Here is a 20,565-nt window from a genome sequence, read left to right as displayed (position 1 = left end):
CATTATTTACACCACGGAATGTAACATCGACCTGTGCTCTCGATATCACATGCGTTAATTATACGACATTCCGATGGGATCACGCCATCTCGACGACGAGCAATTTTTTAATCTATTTCCCGTCGTATGACCTACCGAATCTTTTAACCAACGAAACGGTATTGTTTCGAAAACTGTTTGAACGCAGGCATCGTACGTCATACGATAGGCAGTGTTTATTCGAGTTATTATTAACCCACGGGGCGCAAAACATGGTTTCGACACTCACACAATGGATGACGATTTCGTAAAAAACACGTTTAAAGTTTGACCCAGGCGCTCGGTGGGACCGAACACGTTCGTGGCGTGACAAAAGTAAGTGACGGATGTCACCGATGTCTATACCGCGTCGAGAAATATTCGATAATAATAATAATAGTAATTCGTTTACTTTTATCGCGCCAAGAGTACAAACTATCGCTTCCGGCGACATATTTTTGTTAACCGCGGGTAAATCTGCGCTAAGGATACTCGCGACGAAATCATCCCCACCGCTGTTTATGTATCTTCAGCTTGAGCGATCGTCCCCCTCGAGTGACCGATAGTTGCATAATTAAAAACCTATTTATCCTGTTCTATATTTTTTTTAAAATTCGAACCACAGTTTTGTTAAAGAATTTTAATTTATTTTTCGACGGGAAGATGGCGTAACCCCTTAACAGGATAAGATTTGCGACGAGTTCGGATCAACGGGTAAACGTAAACTCTCGTGCGAACTGGGAACGTAACGAAGTAAAAGTAATCTGAAGCTAGGACGCAATGGATTGTTTCGATATTCTTTGTCCTACAGTATCGTAATTTGTAACCCCCGTACATTCGAGACGACGGATTTTACGAACTACAGACGACGATCACTATGAAAGCGAACATTAATCCTACGCAGTTTAATCGGCAATGTTGCAACGACGTTACGCCGTTCTGGACATTCAGTTGGGTCGGCGGAAAATGCGCTGGCGCAGGTGCGGGCGCCGGGTACGATGAAACTTTCGATTTTTTCGCGTTCACGTCCGTCAAAGCGTTCGAACTATTTCTCCTCAACATCGTTGTCGTGTGACCCACATTTCCACTATTTTTCGACAATAAACCTTCGCGTCCAAACGAGTGCAATTTGCCTTTTCTATCGCTTTGTTTCTTTGATCCGTATTTATCGATGAATTCGGTGTTGCGGGTCGGCGCTAAGGTGGTCCTCGGTAAATACAATTCTGTAACAATTTTTTAATGGAAATTTCATCGTTCGGGGCTGACGGGGCTGGAACGCTAGCGCAGACTGAGGATGGGAGTGAATATGAATCATTTTTTATAACGCCACAACCAGAGGAAACAAGAAATATCAATACGGATGTAATATCGAAATAGATACGGGAAAATGGTTCGGGAAATGGTGAAAGATTAAATTGAGGAGTTTTCAAGCTCTTATTACGTTATGTAATCAAAGGATCTGTCTCGGAATGTTCGAATAACCGGTGAATTTTTCGGAGAAATTAAAAAATTTTAAATCATTCTAAAAAAATTATCTTTGGTTGCAGAGGTTAATTACAATCATTTTTGGTCACTGACATATCCTCGAATTCGTAACCAGTTTCTGGGGAAAAATTCAATAAATAGACAAACTTTTTGACGAAATGAAAAAATATCAAGTCTTTCTAAAAAAATTATTTTTTGTTGCGGGAGTCAATTACAATCATTTTTCGTCAATAGACATACCCTCGAATATCTGGTCAGTTTCGAGAAAAAAATTCAATAAGGGATAAATTTTTCGGTGAAATGAAAAAATATCATATCGCTCTGGAAAAATTATTTTTTGTTGCAGAGGTCAATTACAATCATTTTTAGTCAATAGACATACCCTCGAATTTCTAGCCAGTTTCGGGAAAAAATTCAGCAAGTGGACTTTTTCGACGAAATGAAAAAATTTCAAATCTTTCTAAAAAAATTATTTTTTGTTGCCGGGATCAATTACAATCATTTTTCAAATTCATCATTTTGCAAATATAATATCTGGCCAGAAATGTTCCTCCGAAACATGCGAATTTTTAAAATGTCATAACTTTTGAACGGATTGGAAGATTTTAAAGTTTAAAAATGCAAACAACGCGTACTTTGATAGAAAATATGTAGAAATTCCAAAAATATTTGAAAACTTGTTCCTTGACCCCGTAAAGTGAGAAAAACCCCATAAAAGTAGCCCAATTTTCAAACAGCCATAACTCTTACAGTAGTGAATATATTTCAATGAAATTTTTATCTGAACTAGAGCTTATAAATATCTACAAAAAAGTATTAAACAAAATTTCTGTAGCGCATCAAACAAATTTGTTAAAATTTCGAATTTTTAAGAAAAATCGACAGGTGCCTAAATTTTACGCCGAAAAAAAAAATTTCAAATCGTTTTGAAAAATTTTTTTTCGGTTGCGGGGATCAATTACAATCATATTTGGTCCTTAGACATACCCTTGAAATCCTACCCACTTGCGAGAAAAAAATTCGAGAAGGTGTAAAATTTTTTGACAAAATTAATAGATTTCAAATCGTTCTGGAAAAATTATTTTCGATTGCAGGGGTCAATTACAACTATTTTTGGTCAACAGACCTACCCCCAAATTCCTACCAATTTTCTAGAAAAAAATTCGAGAAGGTGTGAAATTTACGACGAAAAAGAAAATTTCAAATCGTTCTGGAAAAATTATTTTTGGTAGTGGGGGTCAATTACAATAATTTTTGATGAACAGACCTACCCCCGAATTCCTAACCATTTTCGAGAAAAAAATTCAATAGTTATAGAAAGTTTTCGGCAAAATTAAAATATTTCAAATCATTCTAAAAAAATTATTTTTGGTTGCGGGGGTCAATTTCAATCATTTTTGGTGAATAGACATACCCCCGAAATCCTGCACACTTTCGAGAAAAAAATTCATTACCGGAAATATCATCTGTGGCCAGAAATGTTTCTGTAATTTCATTTTCTGTCTCACTTCCTCTTCTGATCATTTCTATAACCTGTTACGAAAATTGTAATGGGGCTCTAGAGCTCGAGAAATGTGCTAAACAATATACTAATATTATAATATTTTTCATTTTGGTGGAAGTTTGGAAAGTGATATCGATGGATATTCAATGGTATTTAAGAAAGGAGTATGGTAAAATGGGGTGTTCACCTTGAAGTCTTATCGTCCCTTCGGCCTTGCCAAGCAGATTCTCGGCCGAGCAGGTGTAGTTACCGAAGTCGTTTCTGCTCAATCTCTTGATAGTTAGATTTAATTGATATGCATAATCGTTCAACGGTAGCTCCGATAGATCGTGTTTCTCATCCGGCAATAACTTTATACCTGCAACATCCGCGACATCGTAGTGTGAATAATAGTTCGCGTTAATACGCAGCGCAACGATTTACACCGGGCTCGTCGCGCGACATTGAGAAACAGCTCTTGCTATTCGATATTGTGCTCGATCCTTACCGTCGTCCCTGTACCATGTATTCAGAGCTTTCGGCGAAGACTCGACGTTGCAATGAAGAACGACGTCGCTGTTAGCAGGTGCCGCTACTAATTGGTTGGAGTCTTTAATCAGTGGTTTAACTGCGGGCGGAGAAAACTATAATTAATCATGTAAGTTTCCACGAGGGGACTTGGTCGTTTCGGGGCGGATTGCACTTACACCTAACGTTGACGTAATATCTTTTGCTGACCGTCGGCGGCACGCCGTTCGACGCTATGCAAAGGTAAGAGCCCATTTCCTGGCGCAGAATGCCCGTTAGATAAAGTTCTTCCCCCTCGTGCACCTTTACTGTGATCAAATATTTCGAGAGCGTGGATTTCAAGCATCCACGACACACAGAAAAATTATTGATATCCGATTGGGGGGTGGGGATCGATAATCGTCGAAAGCAATGTTCCCGTTTTAATAGCGACGTCGGCTCTATTTCACTTATATTTTCTTTTTTTTCTTTTTCTTTTTCTGTTTTTCTTTCTCGTTACGTTTCGTTCGGCGTAATTATCGCGTGAAGCGGGTTTCGGTTGTCGTCCGTCGAAAAGTTTCGAATCGATTTACTTGGTCGTATTAAACCGCTTAAATGTATTCCGCTTTAATATTCACATTTTGATTACGCTCCCGGGTAAAACGCAACACGGAATGACGTGGATGGATCTGCTCATTAAAGGATCTGAAACAATGAGAGAGTACTCTCCCCGTGATACGTTTTAGGGAAGATCGCAGAATCGTTGGCGCGATATAGATACCGAGTGGTACACACTTTCGCGATGCAGTGTACACAGTGAATATTGCAATCGGGTATGCGAATCGATGGGGTCGGCGAAGAGGAAATATATGTAAAGTCAACATCCATCACTCACCGTTAGAAAGGCTAATCGGGTGGCTGATTTTCCACGGAACGCGCGACGGACCCCGAACCAGAGGGCCACGGTTTTTCTCGTCTACGCGCGTCCCTTACAACAAAACGCGTCGGACCTCATTTTCTTAACTCGCAAATCCGGCAATCCTGTTTGTACCTTCCGACTCGTTTCCCTGTCCCCGCGTTCGCGAGCTTTTTCGATTCGAGCCGACCGAGCAGAATGATTTCGTCGCAATTTGCACGACGAAAGAAGAAAAATCGTCGCCACTTGGCCCGGGCAATGATTTATTTAAATTAGAATGGTCGATTTATGCATCGTTTCACGGCGATGCACACGGCTCCAACGGACAACCAAAACGGATTTATTATCCCGATATTGCATAATATCGCCGATTGCGGACCGAATAAAAACAGTCCCCGCGAAAATTTGCTGAGCAAGTTTCACCAGATTTTCGCGTCGCGTTTTCTTATACGTTCATTCATTAGCTCTGCAAATTCAATCCCTTACTGTTTAATTTGAGCATTAATCGACCTGTGTAATTTCAAAACTGGCTATGTCCGTCTTAGAGAATTTCAATAAGAATTTATATTACGCTATAAAATTTTTAAATTAATTAACACTAGAACTACCGACAATTATAGTGTGTTTATTTGTATCAAGAAATGAAGAAATGTATAATGCAATGGGAAAGAAAATTACGATTTTCCAAAAATTCTGTCGAGTAAATTTTTTACAGGTTTTATTAGAAATTACGAATGGGTCATTTTGAGTGGTTTGGTACTTCTAGTGTTAAGATAATAATTGTAAATTATTGGACATATGATAATGGCCCTTAACCCTTTAACGCTCATATTTCTCGAGTTAACCAAGAATGATTTTCTTTATTGGATTTTGTTAATTGCAATGTTGTGTTCGACGTATAATTCGAAGAAAAACAAATATTATCATCCCTTGAACAATTAGATTAAAGAAATATCGGTTCAAAGCAGTCAGGGGATGAGCGTTAAGGGGTTAAATATGACCAGTTTTAATAATGAAGCTTATTACTTGGACATAACCAGATTTGCTATTGATCGGTAATTGTGGAACAATGTTATAAATTAATTAACGAGAATTAATTACAAAATGAAATTTTTAATCGACAAAAAGAATTCTTCACAATTAATCGATAAAACAAAAAGTAGTCAACAAATTATAACAAATTAACGAATGATTAAATGTATAAACAAAAACTTAAACAATAGTTTAGTATTGTTACACAGTGAAATCTTCCTTCTGATTGTTTCCCTTGAAAATCACCATGTTTGAAGCTTGAGCATCGATTACTTTTTTAGAATATAGTAAGCCATTACTATTTCGCTAGTCATCGCCATAATGTTCAGAAATTTGATTTCCAAGACACACTGATAAGCCTTTCCAAAAATTATAAACCTGGATTAATGAGCTAAGTACCAAAGGGGTTAAATGCAAAAATTGGAAAAATTGTGATTTTTCTGTAATTAACAAGCATTGTGTTTCTTTAGAACGAAGTTGAATACTCTAAACTGTTTTGCAAGAGCTATTTTTCATTTCTCGAAGAGATTTCTCATAATAAGGATACAACCGTGTTATTTATCTTTATTTTTCCATTAATTTATGGAATCTTTGACACGATAGAGATCAAGTTTCTAGTAACTGGACACAGTCTGTGATGGAGATTTACGTTGGCACAGAAAAGGAAAAGACTTATGAGAGCCTTTGTAACGAAGGATTTGCACAAAGATATCACATTAGCTAGATTGAATCTCTCATTTGAGGCAGTGGACATGGAAATAATGAGATTTTCGGATTTAAAGAGCATTGCGGACGGGCATTGCATACGTCCAAGCTAAGTATAACTGAAACGGTAATTGTATGAATAGAAAAAACGTTCGGATTTTCAAACTTGAATTTTTCTTTCTCTTTCGATGTTGAATTGTACGAAGGATTAAGATCCTGCAAGTTGCTTCATTCGCACGATATTTCTGTACATCTGGCGACCACGTGCACTTCTAGCGCATTATTCCCTCGTTCGCCAATGGAAATTGGCGTTATATTAAACCCAGTTTTTAATTTTGATTGAAAAAAAATTGTTCAAAATATTCAATCTTCAAATTCACGGTGATTTTAGTTGCTTCGAAAAATTGTTAAACGTTTGAATTTTGGAACATTTCTTAAAGTAAAATCATCTTAATACTTATGACTGGCAGTGTGCGTAGAACATTTGTTTATAGACATTTATTAGTTTATATTGTATATTGTTGTTCGCAAATACGTCTCTCTATTTGCTAAATAAATCGATGAACACTGTGGGAGCCAACAAAAGGGAGTATTGGAAGTTCATTACTATTCTGAAAATGAGAAAAAAAGACATCGTAACATAAGAGAAACTTTCATAAAATAATCGAAAGCAGAAAGAAATCGTAAGCGATGCTATTCTTGATGGAATACGGCAACAATGAATATTATTGTAAAAGCAACCTAGATTTAACAGCTCTATCGGAGAAAGAAAAATTAATTAGAGATTAAAATTCACAGATCTACGAAGCGACCAAAATAGACTAATCGAGAAATTGAAAACGAAGCTTTTTAAAAATTGATAAGACCAAGATTAGTGAACGTGACTTTCCAGCAACCCATTTCGGTTAAACAGATTTTCCACTCCAAATTGACCTTTTTCCAGATCGTATCCACCTTACGAAACCATCCTAATAGGGATAAAATCCTGTGCAAAGATGTCATAAAATGGGGTAAAATTAATATACTCGGTCGATGCTAAAAGTAAAGTCGCAAAAAATGACATGTTATTTTACGTTTTTAATTTCGATTTGCAAAAGGTCGAATACGATCGGGAAAAGTGTTAGTTCGAAGCGAAAAGTCAGTGGTACCTCGTTTGACGCCGTGCTCGGTCCGAAGGCTAATATTTCGGCCATCTTCTCGCCGCCAGGTGACCGTCGGCGTTGGTGCCCCGGTGGCCTGACACCGTAATCGCAGATCGCTGTACTCTTTGGCCGTTAGGAGATCGGCGGAGTCGTCCAAATCCATTATATCGGGCGGTATCACTACCTTCATGTAGCCCGTCTGTGAAAAGATCGTTACCAGCCGCACATATAGTACCATTTATCTGCCGGCGTAAAAGATCCGACCGCGGTCCAACCTGCACCCCTCGAACATTTAAATCAAGCTTAACTCGCGGATTCAAACCTCAACAAATGTGATTGCTCAACGGAGACTTGCCTTTAATCTGGGTTTTACCGGCGGAAAAAATACAAACCGCGCCAATCGTAACGATAGCGCAAAAAAATAAAAAAAACCCCGCCGCCAAACGGGAACACAAATAATCTCCTCCTTTCTCCCATTATTTCCCGCGTAATTTCGTATTCGATTTAAACGATATTATCTGGGCTGCCTTCGATAATAATATTTTCGCCGTGTCAACAACGTTATAGCCAATCAACGGCAAAGCGATGCCATATTTTAACGCGCCTCGTTTCGTTCGCGTCGTTTCGCTATTTAATATCAACACTTGGCCGACCGGGGGCATGCCTGGATCCATATTTTGCGTATTGAACAAATGCACATGGCCGTTACGTGATATCTTGCGACGTTCTTAAAAAAAATTTAATTCTCACGATAAAGAAACGCCCAACGATGCAACAACCGGAGGGGTTTTAGTATTATAAAATAAGGATATTTTGGCTCCCGTCGACCGAGCGTTCTAATTGCCCAGAGTATCATCGTCGTGAACAGAGTTTACGGACCGTCGTAAGCGTATGGTACGTTTAAGTTGGCAGCTCGTACGAACCTGGCTCTTCATAGGTTCCGTATTAACTTGACACATGTACGTGCCAGAGTCGTTCGGTTGAACGTTGGTCACGTGCAGTTTCCACGTGTTATGTCCGTTATGAGTGACAGACAGCCGTGGGTTGTGTGCGACCATGTGTGTATGAATGGCCAGAATGGCTTTGGAGTCCGACTTTATCCAGGCAACCTGCATAATACAATCAGGAACATGGACGTTCCGCCGTTTCAGCAGCTGATTATAAACTCGGGCCCGCATTACTTACACTATCGGCCGATAATAACGGTTTTAGAATTACGGATTTTGGGTTTAGTTCGTTACGGACGATGCCTCCTACCATTCTGTCCGGAACACGCTCCGTTCCCAACAATGGCGGAGCCGCCAGCGTGCATCGAGACGTAGAGCGCAACGGGAATGTCTTTTCCCCCGTTCGAAGGTCTCGTGACTGCGTTACGATCTAGCCACGGTTACCGGAGTCTTTTTTTTTTACTATTTATCGAATGTTTTTAGCGCCTTGGTTACTTTACTGATTAGCAGTTAAACCTCTCCCTTTTAGAACGCCCTTGGTTAAACTACCCTTCCTGTTGCACTCCGGGCCACGAGGCATCGTGATCGTTACAGGCTAAGTGGACGGAATAAATTTAAACGTTTCTTTCGACGAGTCTTCGCAGGACTACGGGAATCGCGGGATATCGATATTTTATTCGACACGTTAAAAATAATCGATTCTGGATGAAGATTTTTTTGAAACTTGACGTACACTCGCCGCGGAAAGTATGTTGACACGTTTCAAACTCTTTTGCTTTGGACTTTCCTCGGTTGTAAACAAAACACGTAAGGTTTCTATTCCTCAGAATGCTTTTTTAAACAGTTTATATTCGTCCTTAACTTGGAATACAAGTATTTATTATTAAAGTGTTCTTTAGTGCTGCGCGGAAAGTAAATTGACAGATATTTTCGGTTGTATTTTACTCTAATTTGTTCAAAGTTTAGAACTCAAATTACATTTCTCGTATCCTTCAACGTTAATTGTAGTGTTTTATAGTTACATTTTATCATTTTCAAGGTAATATTATTTCAAAATGCCAAAAATTCGGGAACTCACACCATCTGAGAAATCACAAATGTTTAATAGGCGAATGAAAGGAGATTCGCTTCGAGAAATCGCATCAGATTTTTGTATCTCTGCAGAAGGTGTCGGACAAATAGTAAATCGTCTGGAAAAGAATGGTACTGCAGAAAATCTTCCAAAATCGGGACGTCCGTGGAAGACCACAATCAAACAGGATCGCAGAATAGGAAGAGAGGTGCTTAAGAATCATTTCATATCCGCCAGACAATTAAATTCTGAAATGTGTGTCCCTATACAAGAGACACAAGTTCGTATGCGAATAAAAGAAGCATCTGCTAAACAATATGCGAATAAAACGATAGACTTCTGGAAAAACGTCATATTCAGTGACGAGTCAAAATTTGAACATCGTTCGAATAAGAGAAGAAAGTTTGTATGGAGAGAAGTGAGCGAAAGTTTCAAACCCTCAATAATTATTCCAACCGTTAAGCATGGAGGTGGGTCGGTGTTAGAATGGCGCTGTTTTTCACTGGCTGGTGTAGGCAATTTACATTTTATAAAAGGTACACTAACAGGAGAGGGATATGTGAACATTTTGCAGCAAAATTTGGTACAATCAGCTGAAAACATGAACATCAAAGACTCATTCATTCTACAACAGGATAACGATCCTCAACGTACAAGTAAAGTTGCAAAGAAATATTTTAATGAAAGTAATATTAATTTACCATTAATTGACCATTTGAACAGAAACGTAGACGAATACTGCAGAAATAATAAAATCTTGTTCCAGAGGGCATTATCAAAAGCGTGGTTTAAAATAGACCAACATACAATTGATAAATTAATAGAAAGTATGCCAAGAAGACTTCAGGAAGTTATAAACAATCGAGGATATCAAGCTTCATATTAAGTCCATACTTTCAGTTATTTCAAATTTTATTTTTTTACAAAATTACTTGTTGTCAACATACTTTCCACGGATGGCTAATATAAATGTCATATTGTTTCGTATCGATTTCTCGCGTAACTTTCTTAGGGGTCCTCAGGAAAGGGGGATCGAAGCATGGATCCGGGGAAAGCGTTTCGGTGGCTGTGACTTTTGACCGATAGTAGATATTGATTCGAGACCCACGAGCAGACAAATCATGAAAAATCAAGCTTCTGAAAGGTATATTTTGATCACACTCGCATTATTCGTCGTCCGTGTCTTCGCGTATCGATCTTAGACGCGAAAGATGCTCGTTGAAAAATTCAAATGTAGTTTACGGCGTCGGGGAAACTGCCCTGTCTCTTAATGAAATCGTGAATTTAATCGACGAACCTTCGTGATTGCAATATTCAGGACAAATCGAAATCACGATATAACTTTTTTACAACTTTAATAACACGGAAATAAGAGGAACTGGACACAGCTCGAGGAAAATGAATTCCCCGATACGATTAACCGTTCGTTCTAATTCTAAATACAAACTCGAAATGTATTCGATGCACTTGTGATATGGATTGTCTCCGAAACGTCGCTGATAGTAATCGATTAAAATAAATAATACCGACGGACATCTTCCCGGGAGTACGAATTTAAAATTCAGCGTATTATTCTGCTCGACTATATCCCATTTGTGCATTAAAGAAGGCTTTACTTTTCTCGGTGCTGGATGTACGTAACAGATGAACCTAAATTATCCGCATATACATACGCGTATCGTGCATTCCCGTGACATACGAGTGCAAGTTGTTCCCTACGCGAACGTAAAATCCTCTCCATGACTTCCCTTTATCCCTGTATATACATGAATTCCAACGTAAGTATCTCTGTTAAGGGGTGTAGCGTAAATATTACACCGTAATAGGGGAAAAGAACCGAGCGAAACGAATAGTCTCTATCAGTGCCTTGATTCGACAGCGGAATAATAAACGTCGCGTTGAAAATAAAAATGAAAAATGTACCGTACGTTAAAAAATAAATTTAACGGTACTTACAAGCGGACTTAATGGTTAATCCCATCGTGTTATTCATTTTCCTCTTTTAATACGCTTCAGTTTACTTTGTCACGAGCATGGAAATCCAAAACAAAAATGTAATTAAAAAATTTAAAGCTACCAGAAATAATTTGACTTTACGTACATACGTATCGTGCGATACGTTGATCGATTATAATAAAAAAATAGCTTGTTTCTCTTACAGTATAATCCACAAATCGTAATAACGGTATCAATTTTCCGAAACCGTTGCGTATCGAAATACGATGTGCACAAAGGTTTTCGTTATTTTATCGAACCAAAAGGGAAGCAACAAACGTTTCGACGCGGATGCATTCCTTTCTCAGCGACGATCGATCCGCAAAACGACTATCAATCCGGGCGTGTTCGTACGCGAAAAACGCGGCTCGGCCTGTGAACGGACGTCGATCCGCGATCTAGAGATCGTGGGTTCCTCATTACCACAAATCTGAGAAATTCTCTTCGAAGCACCGGCTGAAATGCAATTATTTACTTGAGGTTCTAGGCACAAGTCACTGAACACTGTTATTGGATTCCGGGATTCAAATTCCGATCGGGTTCGTAGCTCTGATTGGTCTCGTTTGCGCGAACATACTTCCTGCGTGCTCGATCTGTCGTATTTCAAACGATGGTTCTATTGAACGACTGAAAGGGCTTTTAAATCGCGAACAAAAGCCGGGTTTTGATCCACCGGCAATAGAATTTAAGGTGTGCATAAATAACGGCTGATGGACTGCTACCCCGGCGTTCTAGCCGACGGTATAATTCTACCTGTTGGCGGATAAATTTTTTACGCAAACAATCAGCATCGAGTTCTTGCGCAACGTCCCGGACACCTGTTATATCTCTCACGTTAGATCACGCTGAATCGACGCGTCGCTACGGGTATTCGAAACGAACGGGGCCCGGTCGATGCCAGCGATCGTTTAAAATAATTACTGTCGACGAATCGCGTCGCCACGGCGCGAATTTCGCGAAATTTTTACACCGCGAAACGCTCGTCGGGAGGGGAGGAGGGGGAAAAATTGCACACCGTATAATGGAGTCTTGACACCGGGGATCAGGAATATTGAAATTCTTCTTAAACCACCGGTATCCGATACGAAAGATTTATCTTTCAACGACGTGAATAATTGCTCGCATAGTTTCGCGCTGTACAGGGCGATTCACCTAAATTACTCGTAAACTGATCGTTACGTGAAATACGTTTGACATCGAAGTCATTTTTAGGAATTGAGAATCAAAATTTATGAATTTCGAATAATCGAAAATGATGTCCCAACGCACTCTGCGATAAAAATTCCTGAACATTTATGTCAGATTTTTTTCTGACGAAATTTTATGTTTTAAAATTCTTTGGAGAACGTGACTTATGTCGTTTTGCCTTGCAACCGCGGGTATTACGATTCGAAAAGTTTTCATGGCAATAAAGCGCGGATATAAAGCTGTACGTTTAATTACATTTCGATTCTGACGAGGCGTTTGTTCTGTATCTCAATTTTCATCGTGTACGGGGAATCCCCCCGGTAGTCGCGCGGCCATAGTAAAGTTTATTCTACACGACGAAACAAAAGTGTCGCGAGTGCAGCATTTTTGTTTACATATTGTAAATAACTGTTATGTGCCGCCACATTATGTACCTTTTTCAAACACTTTTATCCGTACACACAGCTGCTTCGGGATGAAATATGGTAGGATGTTAGAGTGCTTATATACCCCGCGTATTGGGGTAATATGAGCAACCGTGTAGAAAATATGGGTTAATATGGATTTAATTGTATTTTATTGGAAATCTAATGCGAAACAAGTTCAACTGTTATTAAAAATTTAATTGCAACTGCTTTTGTAACAATTCTGATGAAATCTATTAGAGAGTATACTCGATAAAACTGATATTGCTGTCCTAATATTTATACAGGGTGTTAAAAAAAATCCATTAAATATACACTGTACTGAGCAAAAAATCTTTAGCAAACATAGGTCGAAAAGTCAACCGTTTTTGGGATATAAACATTTTTGTTTGCTAATATCATGGTTGACTTAGTTGATTGTTTCAACTTCTTGGTGAATACATTACCTCAGTACTTGGATGATATGCCTTTGGCAGAAAGATTATCGATGTGGTACATGCATGATGGGGTGTCACCTCATTTTGTGCGTAATCTGAAAGACCATTTAAACATGGAGTTCGAACAAAGGTGGATTGGACCAAAAAGTTGAGGACCTTGATCCCCCGATTTAAACCCTTTGGAATTCTTTTTATGGGGACACTTAAAAAGCCTAGTGTATTCCTCGCCGATAAATGACTTAGAAGAATTACGTAATCGAATCCACCATTCTTGTCAAGCAATTCGACAGAAATCTGGAATTTTCGCGACTCTGTAAAAAGAAGATGCCAAGCGTGTGTAGAAATGGAAGGTGGACACATGGAAAATCTTCTGCAAGCATCGAAAATTCAGTACTAAGTCAATTATGGTAATAACAAACAAAAATGTTTATATCTCAGAAACGGTTGACCTTTTGACCTATGTTTAATGAAGCTTTTTTACCCAGTACAATGTATCCTATATACCCTATAAATATTGAATGGTTTTTTTTAACACCCTGTATATATCTTTATTGCCACAAAAATCTTTTGAATCGACTAGCTGACCAACGATGGCTCAGAACATCTGTGCTGCTTATTTGTCATGCAACGTCCATGATATTAAATATAAAGGTGTTTGATCGTTTCCCAGGGGGAAATATAGTGGAAATGGAGGGAAAATCGCGGGAAGAGAAAGAACGGTTCTCTTGGACCAGCGAAAATCAGGCCCATTCATGTTGTACTCTATATTAGCGTGTCTGATTTATGTCCTTTCTTTCGAGCTTCCTTTCTTTTCCCGGATACCACCCTCCTCGAAGTAACATTCGGTTCTCTATGCCGCTACTTTTTCCACTTCTTCTTCTTCTTCTTCTTCCACTACTACTTTTCTTCTTCTACCACTCTTTCGTCCCTTTCCATTCTTTAAATCCAGGAGGACGAAAATCCTCTGAACACGCGCCAAGAACGTTTCATCTCGCGATAGAAGCGATTGTCGATTCGAGCGCGCAATCAAACTTGGACTTCTTCTCGAAAGTGAATTACTCGGGCGGGTCTGTCCCACAAGGGGCTCTGGACAGAACTGGGTGTGGACCGATGGAAGCGCACACGTACGTACTTTATCATTATCGGCGCACGGTCCGGCGCTACGCCGTGTACGTGATTTGCGTGTTTGCGTGCCGCTATTTGGACCAATGATTCCACTTGGCATTGTTTTAAGCTGATATCTGCGTTCTGTTGAAATGCCTCGTGAATATAGGAACGATTCCGACTTACATTGACCCGTATACGGCGCGCTCCCGACACAGGTAGCGGGAACTTTAGCCGGCGTATTCATCGCGCGAGTGAAAATTAATTCTCGAAATACCACCCCGACGAATTATAACCGATTTTTCTTCGGGGACAAATTATTTCCTTTGACAACGGTATCAATAAATTCTATAACGACGCGTGTGTTTGCGCATCTTCACGAACAATTTTACTGCACAAATGGATGGTCTCATCAAAGGGGGCTTGTATCAGCGAAACGTTGATTTAATCAAACCGAGAGCAAACGAATTTTCCAAGGAGATAACGTCCCGGAACGTCAAAGTCGGATCTGCGCCGAATGGAACATGGAAAAATCACGAACTTGAGGGTGAACGTAGGTCGCTACCTGTATCGTGCGCCGAAAAATTAATAGAAAGCAGAGATTAGACTTTGTTAAAGAACGGTGGAAGTAAACTGGAATTATGTAAAGTTTTTAGCAAAATGGACTCGCGTTACCAGAGATATCGCCGACACGCTCTTGCGGGACAGACCGTATAACCGATCGGACGTGCTCGCGAGTCGTGTTGACTATTTCCTGAAATACGATTCAGGCCGCTACTTACAATTTCGTACCGTGCCCTTAATCGACTTACTAATTACACCGACGTGTGGATGCAATTACCTTGTAAGATTGAAGATGATTAACGACGCAGGTGAAGGAGACGTCGCGACCTTGAATGACCGTATGGTTCTCCAGGAGTGCTAGAAATTCTGGCTGGAGCTCGGACTTCGGCATCGCTTGACCTAGGTCGGCATAATTAACGATCGTGTAATTAACGAGCCGGCAACTTTACGTCTAATTAGCTTAGGTATACGCTCCCGGGAACAACGGTTGCAACGTTCACCGTGAGGTTTAGAGAGATATTGCCCTTAAATCCACGTTCCTCCATCGGGGAAACGTTCTCGCCTCTGTTCATCTCCGTTCGATATTGATTTCTCTTAATCTTTACATCTCTTTTACCGACTGGCTTAATCTAGTTCGTCATGCATATCGCTCCTATATAGATTCATAGCAACTGTACGCGGGCAAAGTTATGGGGGCAATAATTCTTTTTCCGCCGGGCTATTCAGCTTCGTTTCTCCTCCTCGTCGGCGCGCTTTTTGTCGCGTGGCACGTGGACCGTTGGGGGGACGCTGAATGGGAAAGAAAGAAACAAAAAAAAAAGAGACAGGCTCTCTGGTAACCCGGGGGTGTGTGTTTATTAACCGTATCAACGTCCCGGGTGACGCGAACTTCGACACCTTATTAAATAATAACCAACCGGTACGATCCGACGCTGAGGGGGGAACGAAATAAATTCGCAACGAGAAACGAACGAGACCAGAAATCAAGAGTCGAATTCTACTTTGCTTTCGTTTCTTTTTATTTATTTTTTTTTCTGTTTCCCTTTTCGTCTTGTTCGCGGGTGAGAACAGTTGTAACATTTAGCCGTGCAGTTTTGTAATTTCTACCTCGCCTACTTCACGGGAATGCTTTTACGGGGAAGCTCGAGACTCCCGATAGTGCTTTTAGAGGCATTTTATTTGATTCTTACCGAAAAGTGGAGCAAAGAAAACGCAACGGGGAGAAAAAGTACGCCGCGATGCTATTACGGATACAACGCCGGGGATTCGTTCGCATCATTTTGTAGGGATTAAAAACTTGTAACTTTGGCTCCGTATTCTGGCCAATTCAAACTTGTTTCCACCCTTCTCTTGCTATTTCTCTTTCACCCCCCTCTCCCTCCCCGCTCGGGGAATCGGTTGAAGGGTACTTGCGGCTCTGGAAGGAAATATCATTTGACTCTTACCGAAACTTGAATAGAGGAACGCGGCGAGGAAGAAGCAAAGAACAATGTCCCGCGATGCCATACCATTGAGTAGGCCATACGCCATACGTACTGAAACAGAAAGTATAGTTTGGAACTTACATCGGCACGAAACTTCCAATTTCACGTGGACATCGATAAATATTTGCACGTGTGTAAAATTTTCTCTCAGAATAACACATTGATTGGCCTTAAACTGTTAGTAACATCATTTGTTTTTAAAAAAGATACTTGAACAAACAATACATATTGCATTAATTAATGTATAGAAGAGAGGTATGATACATGTGCAATAAAACCATTCGTGAAGATCTGCTTCAGGGATCGATAAAGGTATTATTCAAGGTGATAACCACCGACGTTTAGGATCGTTGTACAAAACCCACTTTTTCTAGCTATCGCGACCACCCGATCGAGAAATCGACGACTGTTTTTCACTGTCTCGCCGCGAAGTGCAAATGTTCATTTGTTGGATACACCGATAGGCCACGCGGAATCCATTTTTCAACTATTACTATTCAATACTACCATTTAATATATCTTCTTCGATCGGACATCGCGAGAAAAATTAGAAACACGTCGAAATTTCGAAAATCGTTTTTAACACTTTTTCACATTTAAAACTCGTTCGTTTCTATATCTCACAAATATTTGCGACCGTATGTGTAGCTGTAAAATTCATATAGCACGCAATACCGCAAATGGTTTTTGCTGACACTCGCTTTACAACGTTTTATCGAATGGAAAATATCGATCTAGCTGTCTCGAACGCACACGTAGACTGTCGAGATGATACTCTTTAAGATATATGTACAGGGAGATGTTTCTATTGAGTTGTACAATAAATCCGTTTACGTTTCTTTATAATATTAAATACTGTCAATTTTATGTAGAGTTCACTTGATATATGAGTAAAGTTCTGTGATCTTTTGCCATTTTTTATTTATTAAAACATCCGGATAAGTGTATATTTAAATAAAAATTTTATAAATAAAAATTAGATGAACCCTAAGCAAGCTGTAATAATTTTTGTTCCGTCGTTAAACATATATTGGGGTTCCACGTTATAGCGGTGGAAACCAGTTACTTTTCTAAATATGAGCGATGACCATTTCTTTCGTACGGTTACTTTCAATTTATCCAATTGCGAACAGTGTCTTTTGCTATTTATTGTCTGGTTATGCAGTGGAAGTTTATAATACAGTATTAAAGTACCGCCGTCGACGCGAACGGAGTTATTATACAACTTAATATAAACATATCGCCTAGGAAGACGCGGACGTTTATATGAAGTAAGACAATGGACGACATTACTTATAAGATGATCATTATAATTGGATAGCTGCAAATGATTTCTATAAATTTCGATGGAACCATGTTAACTCATAGGGTGCCCAGTAACTCGTGCAGTCGAAAAGGGGTTGATTCTTCGCCTAAAAATACGTTAAAATATGGATTAAAATGATCAATTTTGCATACTCGATCGAACACACCTCGCATGCACCAGATAAAAACAGAATTCACAAATTACTTTCTGCATTGATTTAAAAAAAAAATTTATGGCATTAGGATCATCCCCATCGACGAAAAGAATTTTATTTTTATTTTTCGTTTTGCATATTTTCGAAAATGTTAAATCCATCTGGAAATGTTTAAATAAGTAGCGTACCTATGTCGCCTAAATATGACCAGAGTTCTAAGAACAGAGACAAAATTTGGCATGTCGAACAGCATGATCTATCGTACAGTGACGTGATGGATGTCTACCCGAAACGTCCAACGCACGTACATCCAATGGAATTGGAAATCCAATTTTTCATAATCGAAATAACCCGCGGAAGAATTTTCATATCGTATTTTCGACTTATTTTTGGACGCGAGATCGCACGGTTTTCGATTCTACACCCGAGTTACTGGATACGTTGTATAATCGATATCTGACTTCTCTTTGTCCCGCCAAACCGGAATAGGAACGAGTTAGAGTACCGATGAATGTTGAAAAACGAACGAAATCTACGGTTTATTTTTGAGCAGGAAACCATTCTCTTTTCATTTCTATCACGAATTATTTGGCAACGTGAATAATAATTTTCCAACTTCTTACTCCACCGTTTCAGGACGTAACTGACGTCGTCGGTGGATAGACCAGAAGGGGTTGTTAGTTTCCAGTTGCTTTGAAATGAGAAATCATCCCATATTCGGTTGTGCAGCTACTGAACATTCTGTATAATACATTTTTAACTTCCTATTCCCCTGATTCAGGATTTAATCGACGTCGTCAGTAGATAGACCAAAAGGGGTTGTAGTTTCCAGGTTGCTTTGAAATGAGAAATCATCCCCTATTCGGTTGTGCAGCTACTGGATATTCTGTATAATACATTTTTAACATCCTATTCCACCGATTCAGGACGTCACTGACATCGTCAGTGCATAGACCGAAAGGGGTTGCAATTTCTACATGCTTTGGAACGAGAAATCATCCCCTTTCGATTGGACAGGTACTGGACCTCCTGTATAATCCATTTGTAACTTCTTATTCCACCGATTCAGAATGTAACCGACGTCGTCAGTGGATGGATCGAAGGGGGTTGGATTTTTCAATTGCTTTGGGACGAGAAATCATCTCCTTTCGATTGGACAGGTACTGGACACCCTGTATAATACATTTGTAACTTCTTATCCCACCCATTCAGGATGTAACCGATGTCGTCGGTGGATGGATCGAAGGGGGTTGGATTTTTCAGTTGCTTTGGGACGAGAAATCATCCCCTTTCGATTGGACAGGTACTGAACACCCTATATAATACATTTTTAACTTCTTACTCCACCTATTCAGGATGTAAACGTGGTCGTCGATGGATGGATCGAAAGGGGTTGGATTTTTTAGTTGCTCTGGGACGAGAAATCATCCCCTTTCGATTGGACAGGTATTGGACACCCTATATAATAAATTTTTAACTTCTTATTCCATCGATTCAGGATGTAACCGACGTTGTCGATGGATGGATCGAAAGGGGTTGGATTTTTCAGTTGCTCTGGAAAGAGAAATCATCCCCTTTCGATTTTACACGTACTGGACACCCTGTATAATCCATTTGTAACTTCTTATTCCACCGATTCAGAATGTAAACGTCGTCGTCGATGGATGGATCGAAGGGAGTTGGATTTTTCAGTTGCTCTGGGACGAGAAATCATCCCCTTTTCGATCGCGGCTGGACACCGTATATAATACGTTTCTGGGTCCTCCTTGTTTCATCGAACGAGGGTGGAAACGAGAGTAGGTGCGCGAAAAAAAAGGCGGATATGTCGAGATAGGTAATCTAGAGGGGAAAAGCCCGAAGTCGAGGATTTCACGACGTCGTCTACGGACGCAGCCCCCGGAGAAGGGGTCAACCTGAATCGCGTGAATATTAACTCGACAGTTGGTCGCCACATAAACGCCAACCGTTGATATATCCCAGCCTCACTCTTCCCTCCCCGTAGCCAGCACCGCAATAATACTCGAATAGTGGGTGCCTCCTCCTGGCTCTGCTCTTCCCTTTTCAGCTCCTACCTACCCTTCGCCGAGTATCCTCGATGGCGCCCCACTCCTGGAGGCCGCGCGGTACGCACACTCGCGATCCGCGCGACACAAGCGCGCGTGGCCAACGTTTGCACGTACAGGCCGGTCCAAATGAAAATTTTGCCCGTACCGAAGTCTGGCCCTTTATGACTTCGGGCTGCGTTCTCTTTGCATTGCCGAAAATTGCGCCGTGGCTGACGTATTTAACTTAAATAACCTCTGACCGACGTCGGGCGGAGGGGGGTGGAAAGCCACGCGAGAACGTACGGCTACGAGCTCGCGTATTTGTCGGCGTGTAAGCAACGTTGATCTCCTTTTACATCCCCGAAAGGCGGAACGCGAATTATATACGAGCATCGAGTATCGCGGGCAGTGAAATGTCGAGGAATTATTTAGAAAAGGGGGAAGTCTGGTTCCTATCATTGTGTAACCCTTTGAGAAGATGTGGTAAATCTTCATTTTGATCAACTATGTAAGGTTCCCCAAATGAGCACTATCTTTTGTAGTTTTCATTTTATCT

At 40.1% G+C, this 20,565-nt stretch overlaps 1 protein-coding gene across 1 annotated transcript; it reads right to left on the bottom strand.

Moving 5' to 3' along the window:
* Positions 1-652: 652 nt before the first annotated feature.
* On the bottom strand, positions 653-18,614 carry LOC122397610 (lachesin-like). Its single transcript, XM_043396867.1, has 9 exons — positions 18,588-18,614; positions 16,466-16,555; positions 15,298-15,419; positions 8,212-8,397; positions 7,295-7,487; positions 3,694-3,822; positions 3,495-3,614; positions 3,195-3,365; positions 653-1,241 (listed from the first exon to the last, which is right to left on the bottom strand). Exons 2-9 carry the CDS (start codon positions 16,548-16,550, stop codon positions 871-873), a joined length of 1,377 nt encoding a protein of 458 aa, XP_043252802.1. The 5' UTR covers positions 16,551-16,555; positions 18,588-18,614; the 3' UTR covers positions 653-870.
* Positions 18,615-20,565: the final 1,951 nt, after the last annotated feature.

The sequence above is a fragment of the Colletes gigas genome, unplaced genomic scaffold (assembly GCF_013123115.1).
Source record: "Colletes gigas isolate AHSC1104 unplaced genomic scaffold, ASM1312311v1 Colletes_gigas_Sc00010, whole genome shotgun sequence".
Classification (NCBI taxonomy): Eukaryota; Metazoa; Arthropoda; class Insecta; order Hymenoptera; family Colletidae; genus Colletes; species Colletes gigas.
The sequence above is the reverse complement of the archived record's forward strand: the minus strand, read 5'-3'. Positions and strand labels throughout refer to the sequence as shown.

Coding starts and splice junctions, on each gene's coding strand:
- LOC122397610 (XM_043396867.1), bottom strand. CDS start 16,550: ATGGCGTATGGCCTACTCAATGGTATGGCATCGCGGGACATTGTTCTT. Junction 7,488..8,211: donor CGGAACCTATGAAGAGCCAG/GTTCGTACGAGC, acceptor ATCTTTTCACAG/ACGGGCTACATGAAGGTAGT. Junction 3,366..3,494: donor TACATGGTACAGGGACGACG/GTAAGGATCGAG, acceptor CGGATGTTGCAG/GTATAAAGTTATTGCCGGAT.